The sequence below is a fragment of the Giraffa tippelskirchi genome, chromosome 4 (genome assembly GCF_054371585.1).
Source record: "Giraffa tippelskirchi isolate mGirTip1 chromosome 4, T2T-mGirTip1v1.2.pri, whole genome shotgun sequence".
NCBI classification, from domain to species: domain Eukaryota; kingdom Metazoa; phylum Chordata; class Mammalia; order Artiodactyla; family Giraffidae; genus Giraffa; species Giraffa tippelskirchi.
The window spans coordinates 188,552,912-188,579,112 of NC_137278.1; the positions used below are offsets into that span (position 1 = coordinate 188,552,912).

Consider the following 26,201-nt stretch of genomic DNA (forward strand, 5'->3'; position numbering starts at 1 on the left):
ATCAGGCCTATAAACCAAGGGAGAGAGTTTGTAAGAAAAGCCCTTACCTGCCACTCCTTTTTCAAAGGTCTACGAGCCTGGATTTGTTCTGCACGTCTTAGCACTGCCGGTTTATTCACTTGTATTTTGGAGATCCAGCTAAGGTCTAGAAGCAAAAAGAACAACAATTTAAAACTTGAAGATTTTATTAAATACATTCACTTGTTTTTTACACAGTCCTCAAAAGGAAAGACTTATCAGTATTGAAACTTTTATTTACTTTTCTATTTTTTTTAATTTAATTGTATATTTTAAATATTTTATTATTTTGGCTGCATCTCTATTTTTAAATTTATTTATTTATCTATTTTTTTACTTCACAATATTGTATTGGTTTAGCCATACATTGACATGACTCCGCCATGGGTGTACATGTGTTCCCCTTCCAGAACCCCCTCCCACCTTCCTCCCCATCCCATCCCTCTGGGTCATCCCAGTGCACCAGCCCCGAGCACCCTGTATCATGCATCGAACCTGGACTGGCGATTTGTTTCACATATGATGATTTACATGCTTCAATGTCATTCTCCCATATCATCCCGCCCTCGCCCTCTCCCATAGAGTCTATAATACTGTTCTATACATCTGTGTCTCTTTTGCTGTCTCGCATACAGGGTTATCTTTACCGATTTACTAAATTCCATATATATGCGTTAGTATACTGTATTGGTGTTTTTCTTTCTGGCTTACTTCACTCTGTATAATAGGCTCCAGTTTCATCCACCTCATTAGAACTGATTCAAATGTATTCTTTTTAATGGCTGTGTAATGTACCACAGCTTCCTTATCCATTCATCTGCTGATGGGCATCTAGGCTGCTTCCATGTCCTGGTTATTATAAACAGTGCTGCGATGATCATTGGGGTACATGTGTCTCTTTCAATTCTGGTTTCCTTGGTGTATATGCCCAGTAGTGGGATTGCTGGGTCATATGGCAGTTCTATTTCCAGTTTTTTGAGGAATCTCCACACTGTTCTCCATAGTGGCTGTACTAGTTTGCATTCCCACCAACAGTGTAAGAGGGTTCCCTTTTCTCCACACCCTCTCCAGCATTTATTGCTTGTAGACTTTTGGATAGCAGCCATTCTGACTGGCATGAAATGGTATCTCATTGTGGTTTTGATTTGCATTTCTCTGATAATGAGTGATGTTGAGCATCTTTTCATGTGTTTGTTAGCCATCTGTATGTTTTCTTTGGAGAAATGTCTGTTTAGTTCCTTGGCCCACTTTTTGATTGGGTCATTTATTTTTCTGGAATTCAGCTGCAGGAGTTGCTTGTATATTTTTGAGATTAATTGTTTGTCCGTTGCTTCGTTTGCCATTATTTTCTCCCATTCTGAAGGCTGTCTTTTCACCTTGCTTATAGTTTCCTTTGTTGTACAAAAGCTTTTAATTTCAATTAGGTCCCATTTGTTTAGTTTTGCTTTTATTTCCAATATTCTGGGAGGTGGGTCATAGAGGATCCTGCTGTGGTTTATGTCGGAGAGTGTTTTGCCTATGTTTTCCTCTAGGAGTTTTATAGTTTCTGGTCTTACGTTTAGATCTTTAATCCATTTTGAGTTTATTTTTGTGTATGGTGTTAGAAAGTGTTCTAGTTTCATTCTTTTACAAGTGGTTAACCAGTTTTCCCAGCACCACTTGTTAAAGAGATTGTCTTTTCTCCATTGTATATTCTTGCCTCCTTTGTCAAAGATAAGGTGTCCATAGGTGCGTGGATTTATCTCTGGGCTTTCTATTTTGTTCCATTGATCTATATTTCTGTTTTTGTGCAAGTACCATACTGTCTTGATGACTGTGGCTTTGTAGTAGAGCCTGAAGTCCAGATTGATTCCTCCAGTTCCATTCTTCTTTCTCAGGATTGCTTTGGCTATTTGAGGTTTTTTGTATTTCCACACAAATTGTGAAATTATTTGTTCTAGTTCTGTGAAAAATACCATTAGCAGCTCGATAGGGATTGCACTGAATCTATAGATTGCTTTGGGTAGTATACTCATTTTCACTATATTGATTCTTCCAATCCATGAACAAGGTATATTTTTCCTCTTTGATTTCTTTCACCAGTGTTTTATAGTTTTCTGTCTATAGCTCTTTTGTTTCTTTAGGTAGATATATTCCTAAGTATTTTATTCTTTTCGTTGCGATGGTGAATGGAATTGTTTCCTTAATTTCTCTTTCTGTTTTCTCATTGTTAGTGTATAGGAATGCAAGGGATTTCTGTGTGTTGATTTTATATCCTGCAACTTTACTATATTCATTGATTAGCTCTAGTAATTTTCTGGTGGAGTCTTCAGGGTTTTCTATGTAGAGGATCATGTCATCTGCAAACAGTGAGAGTTTTACTTCTTTTCCCATCTGGATTCCTTTTATTTCTTTTTCTGATCTGATTTCTGTGGCCAAAACTTCCAAAACTATGTTGAATAGTAGTGGTGAAAGTGGGTACCCTTGTCTTATTCCTGACTTCAGGGGAAATGCTTTCAGTTTTTCACCATTTAGGATAATGTTTGCTGTGGGTTTGTCATATATAGCTTTTATTATGTTGAGGGATGTTCCTTCTAGTCCTGCTTTTTGGAGGGTTTTTATCATAAATAGATGTTGAATTTTGTCAAAGGCTTTCTCTGCATCTATTGAAATAATCATATGGGTTTTATTTTTCAATTTGTTAATGTGGTGTATTACATTGATTGATTTGCAGATATTGAAGAATCCTTGCATCCCTGGGATAAAGCCCACTTGGTCATGATGGATGATCTTTTTAATATGTTGTTGGATTCTGTTTGCTAGGATTTTGTTAAGGATTTTTGCATCTATGTTCATCAGTGATATTGGCCTGTAGTTTTCTTTTTTTGTGGCATCTTTGTCAGGTTTTGGTATTAGGGTGATGGTGGCCTCATAGAATGAGTTTGGAAGTTTACCTTCCTCTGCAATTTTCTGGAAGAGTTTTGAGTAGGATAGGTGTTAGCTCTTCTCTAAATTTTTGGTAGAATTCAGCTGTGAAGCCTGGTCCTGGGCTTTTGTTTGTTGAAAGATTTCTGATTACAGTTTCAATTTCTGTGCTTGTGATGGGTCTGTTAAGATTTTCTATTTCTTCCTGGTTCACTTTTGGAAAGTTGTACTTTTCTAAGATTTTGTCCATTTCTTCCAAGTTGTCCATTTTATTTGCATATAGTTGCTGATAATAGTCTCTTATGATCCTTTGTATTTCTGTGTTGTCTGTTGTGATCTCTCCATTTTCATTTCTAATTTTGTTGATTTGATTTTTCTCCCTTTGTTTCTTGATGAGTCTGGCTAATGGCTTGTCAATTTTATTTATCTTCTCAAAGAACCAGCTTTTGGCTTTGTTGATTTTTGCTATGGTCTCTTTTGTTTCTTTTGCATTTATTTCTGCCCTAATTTTTAAGATTTCTTTCCTTCTACTAACCCTGGGGTTCTTCATGTCTTCCTTTTCTAGTTGCTTTAGGTATAGAGTTAGGTTATTTATTTGACTTTTTTCTTATTTCTTGAGGTAAGCCTCTATTGCTATGAATCTTCCCCTTAGCACTGCTTTTACAGTGTCCCATAGGTTTTGGGTTGTTGTGTTTTCATTTTTATTCATTTCTATGCATATTTTGATTTCTTTTTTGATTTCTTCTGTGATTTGTTGGTTATTCAGCAGCATGTTGTTCAGCCTCCATATGTTGGAATTTCTAACAGTTTCCCTCCTGTAGTTGACATCTAGTCTTACTGCATTGTGGTCAGAAAAGATGCTTGGAATGATTTCAATTTTTTTGAATTTACCAAGGCTAGATTTATGGCCCAGGATGTGATCTATTCTGGAGAAGGTTCCATAACATGTGGGATCTTGGATCCCCGACCAGGGATCGAACCCACTTCCCCTGCATTGGAAGCGTAGTCTTAACGCTTGTATTGGATCAAATACAATTGGAACTAGGAGAACCTGTACTGACTCATTACACAGATACGCCTAATGGTGGAGGAAAACGTTGTGTTATTCATGTCATGGGCCTCATTTCTGCCAGCAGAGAGTTACTTGGGAGTGCCCAGTCCAAGAGAATGAATGGTTAATAAACATATAAATGAATTAACACTGGGGCTTAAAGGAACCCTTGATCAATATCCCCTCACTGATAAGATTAATATCTATTAGATGCTGATAGGATACCCCTATTCTTTCCCCAAAGGCGAATTTCTCAAAGTGTATTAGAAATTAAAGCATTAAAATAAAAAAAGTCAAAAGAGGGAAAAGAAAAAACAAGCTGCTCAAAATTCTGGGAGAGGGACTTCCTGATGGTCCAGTAGTTAAGACTCCATGCTCCCCATGCAGAGGGCCGGGAGTTCGATCCCTGGTCAGGGAACTAGATCTTGAAGCTGCAACTAAGACCCGGCACAGCCAGAAACAAAATCAACAGCAAAATTCCCAGAGACATCTCTGTTGCTTCTGTTTTGAAATGCTCTCTCCTATCTGTAGGGCTTCCCTGGAGATTCAGTGGTAAAATATCTGCCTGGCAACGCAGGAGACAGGAAACAAATGCTTGATCCCTGGGTCAAAAAGATTTACAAGAGGAAATGGCAAGCCACTCTAGTGTTCTGGCCTGCAAAATCCCATGGACAGAGGAGCCTGAAGGGCTACAGTCCATGGGGTTACAAACAGTCAGACTCAACTGAGCAACTGAGCGCACACACAGCTTCACAAATAAAATCTGCATATATTTAAGGTGTATGTTTTGATAAATATATACACTGTGAAAGAATCACCACAGTCAAGCTAATGAACATTACCTATTATTTCACACATTTACCATATTCTTTTTCCTTTTTATGTATGCTGAGAACATTTAAGATCTACTCTCATAGCACATTTCAAGTATACAACACAGCACTGTTAACTATAGTCACTCTGCTGGACAAAAGATAAAAGATCTTCAGGAATTCCCCATCTTGTGTAACAAAACTTTGTACCCCAGTTGCTTCTCATTAAAGGACTTTTGGATCTCTACAAGAGAAGTTGGGACTGAAACATGAATACAATACCTGAGGACATTCCCCTTAAAAACTAATTTTTACTACAATTTCCCACCAAACATCAGAACCCACGAGGCTGGCTCTCACATGTCTCAGAAACCACTTGCTAGAGGTCCTTGCAAACCATCTCTGGGAGAATGTAATAGGATAACTTCTCTCACAATATCAGCCTCCACTGCTAAAAATATCTTTAGTGGTCATAAAATCAGCCAGCCCCACAGTTAATCCAGCCATGGAATTTGCCTCTGTGACCTCCCATGATAATGAATTATATAAGTGACTATCCCATTTTATTAGCACTTAATTTGCTACTCTTTAATTTCATCAGATAACCCTTGTTCTCCTATTACGGGGTCTGGGGAAAAGAAAGGACTGATTGGCCTTTGTTATGTCCTTCATAATTTTTAATATTTTATTCGAGTACCCTTTAGCATCTCCTTTCTCGGAGAAGTGATTCTAAGGCACACAATCTCATCAGGACCACAGAAGTTTCTCTTACGGGGCCAGGAGGGGTTTCAAGCACATGTGTCTTTGGGGAGAACAGGCGTAAAGCCATAATTGGAAGACGATAATACCCCTTTTAGAAAACTCTTCCAGGGAGAAAATCCCAGTGCTCCTCTCAGTATGCCATTTCAGGGGCTTTCAGGCCCTTCTTTCAATTATAAATTTGTTCTTAAACACTCTTTTCACATTTTTTTTAATCATTATTGTCTTTCTTACTTAAGTCTCCGTGGAGACAGACATCATTTTCCCTGAAAATTGACACTTCACCTTTCCATGACTTCCTCTTATGTTCACGGCTGTTCCTGTACTTCTTCCCAATATTCCTAAAAAGTGTAATACCAAATGATAACTCCACAAAGGGAAGTTTATATTGTATTTTGATTTTATCTTTGCTCCTAATGGAGAAAAATACATGGTGATACTTCATCAGAGACTTTCTCAAGTTTGGAAAAGTAATAAAGATTAAATTTCCTATGTTTTCACTTCTCATTCTTTCTGGGTTTTTATACCTCATTGTACCACTAAATTTGTGCCTTAGTGGTTGTCCCCAGACAGTCGGTTCTTGAGATACACTTTCATAGTACATTTTTAACCCCAGCATCTATTACAGAGTACCTCTTCCTATTGTAGGCACCCAGATGTCTATTTTTCCTATGTTGTTTATCTTCAGTTCTAATTTGCAACTTGCTAGGAATCAGTCACAAATGCCAAGCACGGAAATAGGTGCTCACTAAGCCCACCACACCACAGTAAATTTATTTTTTTACCTTAGACACTGAACAACTGAAGTATCAACTTCATCGTGTCTAGTCTTTCAACCTTAACTTTGGAAAAGGTTAGCTTTGTTTCTTTGTGTGTTTTTTTTTTTAAATAAAGCCTTGGATGTCAATATATATCTGATCCAGTCAGGCTCAGAAAATATTCAGTTTATATTAGTGAGATGACTCAGCCTTGCCCAGTTTCTACACCGTAGAGATATAAGACAGAGACTATGCTAGGAGCTTCATCATTTCCAACAGGTGGGGTCTAGAATGAGTCTTCATTTGAAGGTCTAATCTAATATCCAAAAATACAAAATATATTTCTGTTGGTATATGTGCAAAAAAATAATAGAATATAGACCAAATTGATAACAATGTTTGCTTTCAGAGGTAGAATCAGATAAGATTTTTACTTCCCCATGCTTTATAGTTACATAATACTTAAAACTTTTTTCTTTTTTACTTAAAAGTTTTTACAAAGAGCATGCATTACCTTATTGAACAGTAAAAGCAAAATATACTTAACTCTTTGGAATTAAGAGGCACTGACAGATAGCAGTGTGCAGGTTAGGAAGAAAGGGAGGGAGACTAGAGTAGGTAGACCAGTAAGATTGCTGCTGTAGCCTAGGCATTAGCACATGTAATGTCTCTCTGGGGCATTTTACCACACCAACACTTTCATGACCAATCTTTGGCCACAGAGCTCTTCCAACAAAGCCAACCTGACATGACTACAAGGTGCCAGGCAGATATGATAAGGTCAGATGCCACTTTAACTGCTTCCATAGAAAAGGTCACCAAAAACCTTAGCACCATGGGTCACCAGACAGAACCTTACTATTATATGAACTGTATATGATACCAATGGGGCTTCCCTGGTGGCTCTGCTCATGGAATTCTCCAGGCAAGAATACTGGAGTGGGTTGCCATTTCCTTCTCCAGGGGATCTTCCTGACCCAAGGATCAAACTCGCATAAACTATGCATTTGGGATTAGGGTTTTTTATTTTTCCAAAAAAAAAAAAAAAGTCTATCAGCAACAATGAGCTCAAAATAGTATGTTTAATGAAAAATTAGGAACTTCCCTGGTGGTCCAGTGGCTAAGACTCCACACTCTCAATGCAGGGGGCCAGGGTTCGATTCCTGATCAGGGAATTAGATTTCATATGCCGCAACTAAAGATCAAAGATCTTGTGTGCCGAATCTAAGACCCAGAGTGGCCAAATAAATAAATATTCTTTTGAAAAATTAAATTCTGAATTTCCATTTCTCAGAAAAGTTCATGATCTGCTGTTTGCACAAAATGCTTTTCAACATTTATCACATGCCAAAATATCTCTACAAAAATATCACTGATTCCAAGACCCAAATCTGCTTAAAAGCATTCATACCTACTTAAAAAATTAGCAGTTATGTTAAGAAGCCTGTGCTTAACGATGGCAATTTAATACAGCCTCAGCAGATACAGTTATATAAAACTATGAAGCATGACTTCTCATTTAGATAAAATGAGTATTCTATATAGTGCTTGTTTTTACACCCCAAATTCCTAGTATATGTTTAAGGCAGTATTTATTAATTTGTCGGCTCCAGAAGCAGAAGAATTTTACAAACAACTAGAAAACGCCATTTTATATCGGTCATGGGTGTTTTAAAGAGAAAAATCAGCTAAATTAATTCAAATATTGGCTCATTTTTTAAAAAATCTAACATTAAATTCAAGAAAAAATTTAAGAGTCTATTTTGTTGACCTGACATTATTGTGACCACCACTATAAATTTAAACAGGTTAGCACTGAACGAATCAATTATTTGATTTTGCAGAGATGCCATAGATGCAAATTTTGTTGGAATATAGCATCAAAATAGAAACAATGTTCTTATTAAGAAACTGAGACAGCAGAAATACAGTTGGATCTGGTTGTGATAGACACATAATTTATAATTTCATCCAAATAAGTTCCCAATGTCTAACAATCAAAGTGTAAGCTATTACTATCAAATTTTAAATATTTTATATATACACAGAATAAATGAACTACCTGACCTTTGTGAGAAAACTGATGTTTAATTAAAAATAAATATTTCTTCCTGGCAGTGTGCACTATCTCTTTCCTGGTTATCATCAGTTGAATGTTAGGAACATCTGACTCTTTGAAAAGGAAGAACCATTTTGTCAACCAATCTAAGCTGACATATGTCAGTCATGAACTATTTTATAAATTAGACTTTTAAATATTGGCTTTATTTTTTTTGAAAATCAGTTGAAAAATCTTTTTTAAAAAAACCACTGGAGAAGACTCTTGAGAGTCCCGTGAACTGCAAGGAGATCAAATCAGTCAATCCTAAAGGAAATCAACCCTGAATATTCATTGAAAGGACTGATGCTGAAGCTGAAGCTCCAGTACTTTGGCCACCTGTTGCAAAGAGCCAACACACTGGAGAAGACTCTGATGCTGGGACAGATTGAGAGCAAGCAAAGTGGGGGTTGCGACAGAGGATGAGATGCTTGGATGGCATCACTGACTCAACGGACATGAGTTTGAGCAAACTCCAGGAGATAGTGAAGGTCAGGGAAGCCCGGCGTGCTGCAATTCATGGGGTCACAAAGTGTCAGACATGACTTAGAAACTGAACAACAACTAAGTACGGACTTCCCTGGTGTTCCAGTGGTTAAGAGTCTGCCTGCCAGTATAGGGGACAGGGATTCAATCTCTGATATAGAAAGACCTCATGTGCCACGAGGCAATTAAGCCCATGTGCCACAACTACTGAGCCTATCTGCTCTAAAGCCCCTGCGCTGCAACATGAGAAGCCACCACCACAAGAAGACTGTACACCACAACTAGACTCAACTGTACACTCACTGCAACTAGAGAAAGTCCTTGCACGGCAACGAAGACCCAGTGCAACCAAAACTAAAATTAACAACAAAAAAACAAAACCTATTATGTAAATAAAACATCCAAATCCTCCAGTTTTTTAAACATAGTGAACTACAATTATTTGTTGACAACTGTTTGCAAATATTGCAAAGAAGAAGACCCTGAAATTTATCCCTCTGCAAACGAGAGGGCTTGAACAAATTAAACGAGATTTCAACCCGTGTACAAGGCTTAATTTTAAAATTCTAAAATTGTACTTGGGAATATCTCAACCTATCTGATTTGATTATTATCAATTATTGTGTAAGGGCTTCCCAGGTGGCACTAGTGGCAAAGAACTCACCTGCCAATCCAAGAGATGTAAGAGACTAAGGTTCAACCCTTGGGTTGGGAAGATCCGCTGGAGAAGGGCATGTATTCTTGCCTGGAGAATCCCATGGATAGAGGAGCCTGGCAGGCTTACAGTCCATGAGGTCGAAAATAGCTGAACATGACTGAAGTGACTGTGTAACAAACTACCTCAAAATGTCATGCCTAAAAACAGCAATTCTTTTATGACTTCTCCTCACTCTATTGGTTAACTAGGCTCAGCAGGGCAGTTCTGTTGCTGCTCTCACTTGAGATCGGCAACTTGTGACCACAGCCAGGTGGTGATGGGGCTGCACTCCCAAGTCCTGTGCCTCAGAGGGAGTGGCAGGAGCCTGGGCTCTGCCAGGACACCTCCATGTCAGTCCAGAGCATCCCCTTCTTTACCAGCCATTTCCAACAGGGCAGCTGAACTTCTCACAGAGCTGCTCAGGGCTCCCCAGTCATACCACAGCTATTAATCACTTCTGTTTGGTTACAGGGAGTCTCAGGGAGAGCCTGAATCAATGCAGTGGAGGACAACACAAAGTCATTGATTTCAGAGACCTGGTCCATCTTTGGAGACTGGCTACCACAAGCTCCAACATTAAACTGAATACACTGATATTCTGTACTGGAAAGAACTTAAGTGGGGGGTCTACACCTAATTCCAATGTAGGGAGAAGCAGTTTCTTATACCACCATGCAATGCTTGAGACAACAATGTAGTATGAATTGTCCTACAATTCTTCTCAATTATGACACTATCTACCCAGAGATATTTTCATCAGATTCCCCAGGTTAAGGGCTCAGTCCCACAAGACTGCCCAACCCCCCACCCCATCCCACTCCATGGTAGACCCCAGGTGCAAGTCCAGGTTATCACCCAAGCTTCCAACTTACCATTGGAAGTTCCAATTAATCTGAATTCAATTAATCTGCTAGAGTGGTTCACAAGACTCAGAGAAACATTTTTCTTACTAGATTATCAGTTTATTATAGAAGGATGTAATTCAGAAACAGCCAGATGAAAGCAGATGAAAATAGATGAAAAAGATGCAAAGGGAAAGGTACGAGAAAGGGCAAAGAGCTTCCAAGTACTCTCCAAGGGACCCTGAATCACCCTGAATCACCACGTGTTCCAACCCAGAACATCTCCAAACCCCATCTTTTTTGAGATTTTATGAAGACTTCACTACATAGGCAAGACTGATTAAATCACTGGTCACAGATGACTGAACTCAACCTCCAGCCCTTCTCCCTAACCCAGAGGTCAGCTGGGGGAATGAGATAGAAAGTTCCAACTCCCCTGGGGGAGAACGGATACATTATATGTGTGGCTGAGTCCCTTCTCTGTTCACCTGAAACTATCACGACGTTGTTTGCTAATCGGCTACGACCTCTCAGCAGACACAGAATCTGCCAGGTGCCTTGATGAGTGTATGCTAAGTCACTTCAGTTGTGTCCAACTCCGTGGGATCCCATAGACTACAGCCTGCCAGGCTCCTCTGTCCATGGGATTCTCCAGGCAAGAATACTGTAGTAGGCTGCCATTTCCTTCTCCAGGGGATCTTCCTGACTCAGAGATCAAACCCAGGTCTCTTATGTCTACCTGCATTGGCAGGAGGGTTCTTTACCACTAGCGTCACCTGGGAAGCCCATAGTCCATACCCCCAGTGGGCTATACTCCAATACAAAACAAAAAGTTAAAAAAAATAAAGTTCCAACTCCCCAATCAGTGGTTGGTTCTCCAAGCACCAGCCACCATGCTTAGCTGAGGCCCAAAAGTCACTTCATTAAATAATCCAGGGATTGAACTCAGGTCTCGCATTGCAGAGGGATTCTTTCCCATCTGAGCCACCAGGGAAGTTCCATTAACGTAACAAGACACCTTTACAGCTCTTATCACAGGAAATCCAAAGAGTTTAGGAGTTCTGTGCCAAGAAGAATGGATGAACACCAAATATATATTTCTTATTATAAATCACAACACCACAAAAATGAAATTGAGACAGATTGTGATTTTATAGTATATAAATTTAGCAAAACACTCAAGGAATCAAATCAAGACCTCTTTTTTGACAAGATTTGTCTTATGAAAAGTGAAAGTCGCTCAGTCGTGTCCAACTCTTTTCGACCTGAATTCTCCAGGCCAGAATATTGGAGTGGGTAGCCTTTCCCTTCTCCATGGGGTTTTCCCCACCCAGGAATTGAACCAGGGTCTCCTGCGCTGCAGGTAGATTCTTTTATCAACTGAAAAGTGAAAGTGAAGTCGCTCAGTCATGTCTGACTCTTTTCAACCCCATGGACTGTAGCCTACCAGGCTCCTTCGTCCATGGGATTCTCCAGGCAAGAATACTGGAGTAGGGTGCCATGTCCTTCTCCAGGAGATCTTCCTGACCCAGGGATGGAACCCAGGTCTCCTGCATTGTAGGCAGACGCTCTTCCGTCTGAGTCACCAGGGAAGTTCCTTTACCAACTGAGCTATCAGGAAAATGGAGAAAAATACATTAACCGTGAAACTATTTGTACTAAAATATTTACACATTTCAATATCAAAAAAATGAGAATTGAGAATAGTCTCCATTTATAGAATCTGTTCTAAGTGTACCAAGTACCATGTATTTGTACATATTTTCTCAATTAAAAATATTATGTTCCACACAGAAAAATCAACTGATTGTGTCAAGGATCTCAAATTTAAGAAATATAAAATGAAAGCTTGAAAAATTGCTGAACATTTTAATACTTTAAGAAATTTTTAAAAACTACTGTTCAAAAAAAAACCTACCAATGGCATGATATCAGAGACTGATACAACTAAGAAACTAAAGCTGAGTAATTATCAACTTACACTATAGTGCTAAAATAATTTATACAAATATATTTTTATTTGTGCATGTGAATATATATTCTTTTACAATGAATTTTTTTACAGATTTTTAAATAATGTGAGAGTTGGATCACAAACAAGATTGAGCACCAAAGAACTGATGCTTTCAAACTGTGGTGCTGGAGAAGATTTTTGAGAGTCCTTTGGACAGCAAGGAGATCAAACCAGTCAATCCCAAAGGAAATCAACCCTGAATACTCATTGGAAGGACTGATGCTGAAGCTGAAGCTCCAATACTTTGGCCACCTGATGTGAGGAGCCAACTCATTGGAAAAGACTCTGATGCTGGGAAAGATTGAGGGCAGGAGAAGAAGAGGTGACAGAGGATAGATGATTGGATGGCATCACAGACTCAATGCACATGAGTCTGAGCAAACTCTGGGAGATAGTGAAGGACAGGAAAGCCTGGCGTGCTGCAGTCCATGCAGTCGCAAAGAACTGGACACAACTTAGTGACTGAACAAAGAACAAATCAAGTCTTAGATTTGTGATGGTTAATTTTATGCATCAACTTCACTGGGCCTCAAGGTGCCCAGATATGTGATTAAACATTATTTCTGGGTGTGTCTTGTGAGGGTGTTTATGGATGGGGTCAATGCCTATATTGGTGGATGGAGTAATGCATATTGCCCTCCCCAAGGTAGGTGGGTCTCAGCCAATCTAATGAAGAAAGATCTGACTAGAATAAAAAGCTACACACACACACCACATATGTGTGTTTGTGGCTAGGTATGTATCTATATGTCTATCCATCTATCTACTACTGGTTCTAGTAGTAGATTAATATAAGATGTAACTTCCAACTTAAAATATAGAAGATACAGAAGTAAGTTAAAGGATATCATGAGGAAATAATCAGGTAAATCTAGAAGCTGGGTCAATCCATAGGTCTCGTAACCTAGCATCATCAAATAGCAATTTATTTTATAGCAATAATTAACATACAGAACATACAGAAACCAATATGAAAAGCTTGTAGTAAGAAACTGATTCACAACTATAAAATAGCAGACTAAGAGCTATGCTTTTTCCTTCCCAAACTTTAAAATCTAAGTATCTGGGACTTCCCTGGCAGTCCAGTGGTTAAGACTCCGAGCTTCCAGTGCATGAAGCTCCATCCATCCCTGGGCGGGGAACTAAGATTCCATATGCTGTGCTATGCAGCACAACCAAATAAATAAGTAAATATTTAAAATATACTAAATAAAAGTGGTGTATAGCATACACTACATTTTTAAAAATGTAAATATTTAACCTTCTACTAATACAAATGTGTAAATCAAATTACACTGAAATTCACTTGTATAGGTATGTAAAAACTAAACTATACATTTAGGATTAGAACATTCTGCCTGGAGAATCCCACGGACAGAGGTCCCTGGTGGACTACAGTCCATGCGGTCACAAAGAGTTGGACATGGCTGGAGCGACTTAGCAGCAGCACCAGGTCTATGGCTTTACCCTCCCCCGATCCTAATTCATATGTTGAAACCTAATCACCAAAGTAACTATATTCAGAAGTTAGGCCCTTAGGAAGTGACCAGGTCATGAGATGGGGCCATCACAAATAGAATCACTGCCCTTATAAAAAAAGGCCCCAAATGATCCCCTGACCCTTTGCCACATGAGTTTACAGTGAAAACACAGCCACCAATGAGGAGACTGGTTCTCATCCAACATCAAATTTGCCAGCACCTTGATCTTGGACTTCCTAGCCTCCTGAACTATGAGAAATAAATTTCTGTTTCTTATAGGCTGCACATTCCACGGTATTTCTGCTAAAGCATCCTAAACATACCTCAACAAAATTTGTTTTTAAAAATTACAGTGAAATGCTACAGGTTAAAATATCACAGCAGTGGGTGCCCATGTTTTTAAATTCGTCTCAATGTATTTACAAAGCTAACACATTTTTCACTTTTCAAAATATCTTTAACTTGACTTCCATCAATTGTCTTTCTAATCTCTCCTCCAAAGAGTTCTGTTAGCACTAACAGTATTATTTGCCATAATAAAACTGGTATCAACCAATGACTGACCTCCCTGGGCAAAGAACAGCAGTTTTTCCTTTGTACTCTTTTTTGCTATTGTTTAAATATGTTGAAATCTATGAGAAAAGCAATACTTTTTACTCTGTTGGCATTTTTCTTAAACCCTTAAGGGAAGCATTATCAAAAGGCTTTTCAGAAACTAAGCTGATATTTCTCCAGGTTCCCAGTATGAAGCATTTCATTAACTAGTTCAAAGAACTCTTAACCTTCCAGGCTGGGACCATATAGCTTTCCTCAGCAGTCTACATATCAAAGTTGTTTGAAAAATATACTGTTGGCTTGAACCAAGAAATCAAAGAAAGAGGCAGTTAAAATATCCAATAGTTCCCCACCCTTTTCGTTTTTAATTTACTAGAGTTCCGAGTGAGTTCACTGTAAAACTTAAACAGCACAGTGGTAACACGACCAAACCCCCAGGCCATCTACTGAGACCTTGTACTAGATTGCCAAGGATAGAGATTAACTGAAGTGTAAGGAGTATCAGCTCTGGAGACACAGCAGTGCCCTGGAAGAAAGGAATTTTAGCTTCTGGCTCTACGATACGAGCATCACTGGGTCTGGAGTTGGAAAACCATGGACGGCTGTTTATGGACCATTGCCTCCGTGTCATGCACTTGTTAGCTATCTCACAATGTTTTTATTGTGGTGTGATGATGCAGGTCTTCTGTGATTAAATTACCCACCAAGTTAGAAAGCCATTGCTGACAAGGGGGAAAGAAACAGCCAGCGTGGTGTGACAGCCATCATTCAATGGATCTGAGCAGGAATGCTAAACAGAGGACATGACAGTGCAGAACAAGGCAGGAGCTTGGGTTCTGGCTCCAAATCCGTCACTATGAGAAGACTAGGACAGTCAAGAAGATTTCAAAGAGTCCACCTGCACTGACAGATTAGCAGAAATGAACTACAAGTCAAGGAGAGGGAAGACATTTCACATACTGGGTATAATATGAATAAAGACCAAATATGGGAATTGTGATGGCTTGTTCACAGAACCACTAAGAATGACCAAAAGTTCTGTTTGGGAGTAAAGTTACAGCAGCACAGGTAAGGTGCTATCAGGTCACAGCGAATCTTGAAATTTAGCCAGAGGACTCCACATGTGAAGTACTGGAGAACTACTATGAATTTATTTGATCAGTTGGTATGTTAGACATAATAGAAAGGCCGGGAGGGTGGCGGGGGCAGGAACTATAGCCCAGTTTCTGCCAACTGTATAATGAACACATGTGTGCAGGCTAAGTCACTTTGTGTGTTAGTTGCTCAGTCAGGTCTCTTTGCAACACCATGGACTATAAGCCCACCAGGCTCCTCTATCCACGGGGATTCTCTAGGCAAGAATACTGGAGTGGGTTGCCATTTCCTTATCCAGGGGAATCTTCCTGACCCAGGAATCGAACCCAGGCCTCCCACATTGCAGGCAGATTCTTTATCATCTGAACCACCAAGGCCAATCCCAAGTCACTTTAGTTGTGTCCAACTCTTTGCGACCCTAAGGCCTATAGCCCACTGGGCTCCTCTGTCCATTGGATTTCCCAGGCAAAAATATTGGAGTGGGTTGTTGGCAGGTAGGTTCTTTACCACTAGCACCACCTGGGAAGCCTCATAATGAACACTTACTTTCTCAAAATCTGGGAGGAAAAAAATAAAAGTTAGTTTAAAATAGTTAAAAGAAATGGTTAAATGGGAAAAAGAAGTAGGGCCAAATGGGTAGGCTCTTTTGCCTTTGATATCAAATGATAATGTCAAATGAAGATACAAATAAAATGGGGACATTCTGAAGATGTTTAGAACAAGGATAACTTGGAACACTTACATATACTCTCTAATATATGACTGAGAAAACTTGAAGATAGATCACAGGGGAAATAAATAGGAATCTGCATTCAAATCAGCTAGAAACAGATTTAGTAAGCCCTATCACACTGGACGGACTTCCCAGTTGGCGCTAATGGTAAAGAACTCGCCTGCCAATGCAGGAGATGTACGAGATGAGGGTTTGATCCCTGGGTCAAGAAGATCCCCTGGAGGAGGGCATGGCAACCCACTCCAGTATTCTTGCCTGGAGAATCCCATGGACAGAGGAGCCTGGTGGGCTGCAGTCCATAGGGTCACGAAGAGTCGGACATGGCTGAAGAGACTTAGCATGGCACAACACATCACACTAGACGCCAAAATTACTGAGTTGGCCAAAATTATAGATATGTTGCAACCAAAAGATGTGAAAATAAGACCAGAAATAGGGACCTTACGTCTTATTCTACCTTTTTAATGAACAAACAAGGGACACAGTGCTATGAAAGTTTAAGAGAAAGTGCGGATCTGCACTTTCCGGGCCGTCTAGTGGTTAAGACTTCAAGTTCCGATGCAGGGGGCACAGGTTTGCACCCTGGTCAGGGAACTAAGGTTCCGCATGCCACAAGGTACAGCCAAACCAAAAGAAAAATCCCTCTTTAAAAAAGAGAGAGAGAAAGTGAGAGTCTGCTGGTGCGGGAACTAAAAAAATGCCAGGCTGAAAGAATCACCCCAACAGCTGTGAAGGGGTAGAGATAAGGGGAGGGTGGGGCAGCCGAGAAGGCAAAGAGCTGCATTCTAAGTGAGACCCTGAGGTGGAAGAATTCAAATATAGCTTAGGGAAAATTAAACGTCTTTTCTTTTCTGAAGAATCAAGAGAACATATCGGAGAGAAACAGGAATGGAGCCTGAAAGACAGGCTGGGAACATTTCATGAAAGGTCAAGATTGATAGAATGAGACAATTATATCTAAGTCAATACAAAAAGGGGAGACATCAAAGTTTTAAATCTGGGATGCGTCATTATAATCTGCCCTAGGATTCTAAAGGCATTTCAAAAGTTCTTCAAACCCTCAGCTTGAATACTTAGGTATACATAAGAGCTAATCTAAATTTCAGTATCTGCTTAAAACCAGTCTAATCAGTCATATCACCACTACAGAAACGAACCAACAAATCTCAGGTGACACCCAGAAGGCAAAGTCAACAAGCAACAGACAAACTAACAAGAAAACCTTGCAACTAATGTAATCATTCAACTCCTCACAAAGTCCAACTTCTCATACTCAATTCAGTAAATCTGAATTCCTAAGCAAACATTCCATTTAGAACCTCATTGCTGTTATTTACATATCTGAAAAGGACATGGTATTAATTAGTTGGGCTTCCCTAGTGGTTCAGACGATAAAGAATCTGCCTACAATGAGGGAGATCTGGGTTCCATCCCTGGGTTGGGAAGATCCCCTAGAGGAGGGCATGGCAACCCACTCCAGTATTCTTTCCTGGCAAATTCCATGGACAGAGGAGCCTGGCAGGCTGCAGTCCATGGGGTCAAAAAGAGTCAGACATGATGGAGCGACTAAGTACATTAATTAGTTAATATAGCTAACCACCAAAAGAAAGAGTGCCTTTGGTATTACATCCCCGGTGCTGTTCTTCTGATTATATGAACTACTATAACAAATTGACAACTTACTTGGTCCCCCTTACAAGACACATCTATTCAAATAAATTTATAAGCCCTCTGCCTAGAACGGGGCTTCCCAGCTGGCTCAGTGGTAAAGAATCTGCCTGCAATGCAGGAGACATGGGTTTGATCCTGGGGTGAGGAAGATCCTCTGGAGAAGGGAATGGCAACCCACTCCATTATTCTTGCCTGAGAAATCCCATGGACAGAGGAACCTGGTGGGCCACAGTGCACGAGGCCACACAAATTCGGACATGACTTCCAGACTGAGCATACACGCATGCTGCCTAGAATACTCTCCCCTCATTCCTACTCGGAGAAGGCAATGGCACCTCACTCCAGTACTCTTGCCAGGAAACTCCCATGGACGGAGGAGCCTGGTGGCTGTAGTGTCCATGGGGTCTCGAAGAGTCAGACACAACTGAGTGACTTCACTTTCACTTTTCACTTTCATGCATTGGAGAAGGAAATGGCAACCCACTCCAGTGTTCTTGCCTGGAGAACCCCAGGGACGGGGAAGCCTGGTGGGCTGCCGTCTATGGGGTTGCACAGAGTCGGGCATGACTGAAGCGACTTAGCAGCAGCATTCCTACTAGCTGGCTCCATTCTCATCCTTCAGATATCAGTATAATCATTCTCGAGGAGGCCTTCCCTATCACCCCACATACATTGGGTGCCCCTGCTAACGTGCTCCCCCAACACCTTGTACTATTTCTGTCGTCAAGATTATAGCAGAGCAGATAGAAGGAACAGTGAAGGTTGATATCCAGAGCCACCACCAGCTTGCTTCCCCTCCACTTTGAGAACAGTAGCCATCTAGCTTATGTTCCCCCAGGAAAAAGACTGGAGGATTCACCTCCACAGAAATGGACCAGGCCAAGGGAAGACCACAGATTAATGAACAATTGAGAGTCTTTCAACGAAACAGCCCAGCAGAACCATCCTATTGGTTGATAAGCCCATCCATGCCCCCAGAAGCATCTAATGAGCTTTTTACTGATACAAACACTGGGAGGAATTTTCCCAGGACAACCAACATTTCTCACATCATTTATAAGTTGAAAATCTATTGTTCAGTGAAGCCACCTTCAGGCTGCAGCTTCTACATCAGCACTTGCTGCTTCACCTTGCACTTTGATGTTTAGGAGATAGTTTCTTTAGCTTCAAACTTTTCTTCTGCAGCTTCCTGACCTTTCTTTGTTACTATGATTGTTATTTTAGCCGCTAAGTCATGTCCGACTCTTTGCGATGCCAGGGAGGACCCCCTTCTTGGCAGAGTCACAAAGAGTAGGACACAACTAAAGCGATTTACCACACACGCTTGTAGAGTAATTAATTGGGCTGATTTCAATAGTATTTACTCTCAGGGAATAGGGAGACCTGAGGAGACGGAGAGAGATGGGGGAATGGCAGGTCGCTGGAACAGTCAGAACCCAGTTAACAATTATTGATGAAGTTTGCTATGAACATGGTTCACAGTGCCCCAAAACAATTACAAGAGTAACATGAAAGATCTCTGATCACAGATTACCATAACAAATACAATAACAATGAAAAAGTTTGAAAGACTGCAAAAGTTACCAAACCATGACAGAGAGATAAGAAATAAGCAAATGCTATGGGGAAAATGGTGAGGGTAGATCTGCTCGATGCAAAGTTGCCAGAAACCTTCAGTCTGTAAAAAGTATAACTTCTGCCAAGTACAATAAAGTGCAATAAAACAAGGCATTCCTATATTTCATTTTCCCTCTATTTCAGAAATGTCATTAGGAAGTATACCATTATACTCCTAAAAGATGAAGCTTCTCCATGCTTATAGACCACCAGGGCTCACATTCTGGAGGACTTAACATATGGACTTACATGATAATTGACACTTCATCATATCCCTGATGCTTTGCTTTGTAACGATAGGAGAAAAAAAATCTAAGAAGCAAGAAGACAAAAGGTCCTTTACAATTTCTTTGACACTCTACCTTATTTTTTACCTTTATGAAACAGACTTATTCTATCAGCCTAAATCAAGCATTGGTTTTTCAGCCTCTATCTACACCCTTTCCAGGCAAAGCAAGTTGGGAAGGTACATAGGCTTTTTGAATTTGGAAAGCACATGTTTTTTACACAAATTAGCATCTTAAATAAATTTGCTAATCGACAAAATTTCCCATATTATAAGACATTTCCTTGCCAAGATCTTGGTTTTACCACTATACCCTTTCATAAAGACACCCTATAAGGCTTACACATTTGGTTTTAAGTATGTTCAGCTACTTAGTTAGCCTTTCAATTCAATGAACTTTGGGAAAACTTCTTATCAGAGTTTCTCCAAGCCCCTAAGTGTGCCCAGTGTTCAAAAGGAATCATTAGACCTCAGAGAAATTCATCAAAAAGCTGGAAAACTTTGGCCCCCTGTTGGGTAAAGATCCATCTCTCAGTCCTTTGAGAAGAGTTGATCGATTGTTCTAGGAGCTAAGAGCCTCAGAGAAAACCTATTTAACTCTTTCCTCTCAATGAGAGATTGGATGACAGACTTTCCTAATTAAAATCTGACAGTGTCCCAAAAGGCCTTGGGCATTTTTTAAAATAGAAAACATTATTCACAAAGCTGTACCTCTGCTGGATGTCATGCCAGTCACACAAGTTCGTCTGCAAGGATACTTAAATGCTATAACAGACTTACACACAACTAATCCTATCAAAGTATAAACATAATTTATTTAAAGGCTGCAGAACAGAACTTAAAACAAGAATAAAAGCTACTTCATTTCAATTTAAACAAGTATGTTAAGCTCCCTTCCAAAAAGAAAGAACAAATACGTTAATGGAACACAACAGTTACTTAAAACCTATACTTGTTTTTCCTGAAACCAGTTCCCCCATTACTCCTGCCCTGTCCTTCTGTTCTCATAACACACCGTCTCACTTACTTGTAAATGTAAGGCAATACGTAAGCTCTCCCAGGAAGATTTACTTTTTCTTTTTTAATTTTTATTGGAGTATAGTTGCTTTGGGACTTCCCAGGTGGCTCAGTGGTAAAGCATTCCCCTGCCAATTCAGGAGACATGGGTTCGATCCTTGGGTCGGAAAGATCCCCTAGAGGAGGAAATAGCAACCCACTCCAATATTCTTGCCTGGAGAATCCCATGAACTGAGGAGCCTGGAGGGCTACACTCCATGGGGTCGAAGAAGAGTCGGACACAACTTAGTGACTAAACAACGTAGTTGCTTTACAATATTGTGCTAGTTTCTGCTGTCAGCAAAGTGAATCAGCCATAAGTATACATATATCCCCTCTTTTTTGGATTTCCTTCCCATTTAGGTCACTATGGGGCTTCTCTGATAGCTCAGTTGGTACAAAATCCACCTGCACTGCAGGAGACCCTGGTTCGATTTCTGAGTTGGGAAGATCCCCTGGAGATGGGAGAGGCTACCCACTCTGGTATTCTTGGGCTTCCCTTGTGGCTCAGCTGGTAAAGAATCTGCCTGCAATGAGGGAGACCTGGGTTCAATCCCTGGGTTGGGAGGGATCCAACCCAGGTTGGGAAGATCCCCTGGAGAAGCGAAAGGCTACCCACTCCAGTATTCTGGCCTGGAGAATTCCATGGAGTGTATAGTCCATAGGGTCGCAAAGAGTCGGACACGACTGAGCGCTTTTACTTTCACTTTGGTCATACCAGAGCAATGAGTAGAGTTCCCTGTGCTATTCAGTAGGTTCTCATTTGTTATCTACTGTATACATAGTTGTGTATAGGAACATTTACTTTTATGTTTTGTCTCTAAGGTAAGATGTAGTAAATTATGAAGAACACATTTTAAGAGAGGCATAAACTTATTTCCTAAAGTTTGTGAGTTCATATTATTCCTGACACTTCACCTTTCAGGCAAATACTTTTTAAATGTCCTAAGGAGAATCACCAGAATTTTGCTATTAAACTTTGTGTATTTTGATTTTGAAACCAATACCCACTTTTACCAAAACAAAAACAGTAGATGAGCACTTTCAGCAGAAATCGAAGAGGAACTAAAGAGCCTCTTATGAAAGTGAAAGAGGAGAGTGAAAAAGCGGCTTAAAACTCAACATTCAAAAAACTAAGATCATGGTATCTGAGCCCATCACTTCATGGCAAATAGATGGGGAAACAATGGAAACAGTGACAGATTTTATTTTCTTGGGCTCCAAAATCACTGCAGATGGTGACTGCATCCATGAAATTAAAAGATGCTTGCTCCTTGGAAGAAAAGCTATGACAAACCTAAATGGCATATTAAAAAGCAGAGACATTACTTTGCTGACAAATGTTGGTCTAGTCAAAGCTATGGTTTTTCCAGTAGTCGGTATGGATGTGAGAGTCAGACCATAAAGAAAGCTGAGCACCAAAGAACTGATGCTTCTGAACTGTGGTGTTGGAGAAAACTCTTGAGAGTCCCTTGGTCTGCAAGGAGATCAAACCAGTCAATCCTAAAGGAAATCAGTCCTGAATATTCACTGGAAAGACTGATGCTGAAGCTGAAGCTCCAATACTTTGGCCACCTGATGTGAAGAAATGACTCATTGGAAAAGATCCTGATGCTGGGAAAGATTGAAGGCAGGAGGAGGAGGGAAAGACAGAGGATGAGATGGTAGGATCACCGACTCAATGGACAAGCTCCGGGAGTTGGTGATGGACAGGGAAGCCTGGGGTGCTGCAGTCCACCGGGTCGCAAAGAGTCAGACATGACTGAGCGACTGAAGTAAACTGGACTGAACTGACTTGTCTGGGATTACTTGCCTAAAACAGTTACTGGATGACATCAACGATGCTTAGCCAATAAACATTTACTTTGTAGTCTGGTTATTTAACAATTTTCAAAGATGCTGATCACCCCCCAAGAATTAGAAAAATAAAAGAATTTGGGATGAATAAATTCCCTTCTTTGGAGGCGGGGGAAAAGCCTCCAAATGATAACCACCTATAATACATTTCCAAAGGAAGAGAAGCAAGTCACTAGAAAGGACTTTCCAGGTGGTGCTAGTGGTAAAGAATCTGCCTGCCAAAGGAGATGCAAGAGACAGGAGGTTGGGAAGATCCCCTGAGGTAGGAAACGGCACCCCACTCCAGTATTCTTGCCTGGAGAATCCCATGAACAAAGGAGCCTGGCGGGCTATAGTCCATGGAGCCACAAAGAGTTGGCATTATTGACTACATCCCTTCTTTCAACATCAGACTCCAGCATACACTAGGCCTCCATATGCCCTAGATCCTTTGAACTTCTCCCTAACAACCCCAGGTTATACTCCAATCAGCAATACTCTTGTTCACAACCAGTTATTCTTGAGCATTAAGGTCAAAACCTTTCAACATTTCTGTTACATCTCTTGTAAAGAGAAGGGTAAGTAATCCTTACCATAGCTCACCACGTTCTAGGCACCATGCCAGCTGCCCTACACATAATGCCTCATTTAATCTTCAGTCTGTGACCCAGCTTTTATTCACCACATATTTTTAGCTGTGAAAACTCAAAAATCATAGGTAGAAGAATCAGGACTCAAATCCCAGGCAGTCTGACTTCAAAGGCCAATCTCCTTCCAAAAAAGAGGCTATATACTTAAGTGGGTAACCATCCCAACATATATATTTATTTGCAGAAAAAACTTAACCTAAGTGGGTTACAACTACATACCCAAATTCTCAAACTGGGACGTCACCCTTTGAAAGTGAAGTGAACGAAGTTTTGAAAGAAAAATTGAAAAAAGAAACATTTATTGCATAGCTACTCTATGTACCATACATGCCTTATATCACCTTCTCAATATTCTCTGATATACAGAAAATATCAATGCTTTCCACAGCCCTACATACCACAGTATCCTGCTCTCCAGAAATGCCTTTATCTGTGTGTAAATACATATATCTACACATATGCAGAAGGATCCTGGGATGTAGGAGTACCCCTTAAACAGCAGGCATCTGCTGCTGCTGCTGCTGCTGCTAAGCCGCTTCAGTCGTGTCCGACTCTGTGCGACCCCATAGACGGCAGCCCACCAGGCTCCCCCGTCCCTGGGATTCTCCAGGCAAGAACACTGGAGTGGGTTGCCATTTCCTTCTCCAATGCATGAAAGGGAAAAGTGAAAGTGAAGTCGCTCAGTCGTGTCCGACTCTTAGTGACCCCATGGACTGCAGCCTATCAGGCTCCTCCGTCCATGGGATTTTCCAGGCAAGAGTACTGGAGTGGGGTGCCATTGCCTTCTCCGCAGCAGGCATCTAACACGTGCTAAAACACCCTGCCGGTGAGCAGGCAGGGCTGAAGCTGATGCTGCCTCCCAAACAAACACACCAACCCCCACCACGTGATGAAACACAGTGACTGTCAACACTGCCTGGGGATCTCTGCTCAAAACGGAAGTTGGGCAGCAATTCCCACTCCTGGTGCATAATCAAAACTCTGCCTCCTGCAGCAGCACCTGATCGCCTTCCACAATTTCTCCTCGGGAAGAAGTTCTCTGATGGCACAGGATTTTGACAAGGGCGCTGCTTCTACCAGACCCTCTGGGACACATCACCAAAAACTTAAAATCACCCCTACTTGAAACAAGAAGGGATCTGATGTGCCAACTAGGAAATTCAGCTGAATCAGCTGTTGAAGAGGATCTCTGAGGCCACGCTCCTCATTGGGAAACGTCGGGGAAGCAGTCCCCCTCAGGGTGTACCCCGGGGAACACAGGCCCCCCACTGCCGGCCCCAGAACCGGAAACTCCTGAGGCAGTCACGGGACTGAGTCAGCTCTCCACAGGAGCTGGGTCCAAGTATTACAAACAAGGCTGCTCCCCTCTGCAGGGGACGATCTAACAGCTATGGAAGACTAGAAGCCTGAGAGATCTTCTGTAAGGTCAACTGTACCAAACACAGAGTGGACAGAAGTCAAAATGGCAGGGAATAGCGAGAAGGTTCCTCGCCAGCCACCCAATATTCCCCCTGGTTAAATGTTTCCAGCTGCACAACTAAAGGATCACTCCTTGGTACTTATTAAAGTTACCCTTCCTAGGGAAAAGGAACTCTCTACATCATCAATCACTCACTCATTGGTGAGGAGGGAATTTTCTGTTCTTATTCCAGACAACATTTTTTTTTAAAAAAAGGAACACTTATTTTTGGCTGCATAGGGTCTTAGTTGCAGTTGCAGACTTAGCTGGCCTGTGGCATGTGGGATCTTAGTTCCCCAACCAGGGATCAAACTCCAGTTCCCCGAATTGCAAGGGGGGGTTTTAATCACTGGACTACTAAGGAGATTTCCCAGACAGCTTTTAAACAAAGGGAGAGGCACCCTCCATATATTGCAGGGGTAAGGAAAACTTGCAGCAAGAGGCAGGTGCCCCAGAGTCAAAATTTCCCCTGCCTCATAAGGAAAATCCCTAACATGAGCTGACTCTTAATTACCCAGAGGTTAAAGGTCCAGGATCCAACCCTGAATTGGAGGGACCGATGCTGAAGGGGAAGATCCAGTTTTTTGTTGTTCAGTCACTCAGTCATATACGACTCTTTGGGACCCTACAGACTGTAGCACACCAGGCTTCACTGTCCTTCACCATCTCCTGGACCTTCCTCAAACTCACGTCTATCGAGTCAGTGATGCCATCCAACCATCTCGTCCTCTGTCATTTCCTTCTCCTCCTGCCTTCAATCTTTCCCAGGGTCTTTACTCTGGCCAGTACTCTGATGCCAGGAGCCAACTCATTAGAAAAGACCCTGATGCTGGGAAAGACTGAGCACAGAAAAAGAAGGTAGAAGGGGATGACAGAGGATGAGATGGTTGGATGGCATTGCCAACTCAATGGACATGAGTTTGAAGAAACTACGGGAGATAGTGAAGGACAGGGAAGCCTGGCATGCTGCAGTTCATGGGGCTGCAAAGAGTCGGACATGACTGAGTAACTGAACAACAACAAGTACTATGAGGGATGTAGAGACCTTACAAACATAGATATTAATAAAACATCACAACAGGGAATTCTCTGGTAATTCAGTGGTTAGGACTCTGAGCTTCCACTGTGGTGGGTGGGGATTCAGTCCCTGGTCAAGGAACTAGGATCCCACAAGCCATGAGGCATGGCCAAAAATAATAATAATAAAGCATCACTACAAAATGCAAACACAAGACAGAAATCAGTCGGTGCCATAAGAGAAGGCAAAGGACTTTGGGAGATGAGCGGTAAACAGCAAAGGAAATGAAGCAAGCCTTTAGAGGA

The 26,201-nt window shown here is 41.0% G+C and overlaps 1 protein-coding gene across 6 annotated transcripts in view; it reads right to left on the reverse strand.

Annotated features, from left to right (window-relative positions):
* Positions 1 to 26,201, reverse strand: part of DERA (deoxyribose-phosphate aldolase) — a 111,500-nt gene that overhangs the window by 72,471 nt on the left and 12,828 nt on the right. For 3 of the 6 annotated variants that reach the window (XM_081587329.1, XM_081587325.1, XM_081587326.1), the window contains 2 exons: positions 11,873 to 12,036; positions 48 to 145 (listed from right to left, as the gene is read on the reverse strand). In XM_081587329.1, the coding sequence (XP_081443455.1) occupies positions 48 to 145; positions 11,873 to 11,981 (207 nt within the window). In that variant the 5' untranslated portion in view covers positions 11,982 to 12,036. The remainder of the gene's footprint in view (positions 1 to 47; positions 146 to 11,872; positions 12,037 to 26,201) is intronic. The other 3 variants (XM_081587330.1, XM_081587327.1, XM_081587328.1) reach the window with 1 other exon arrangement.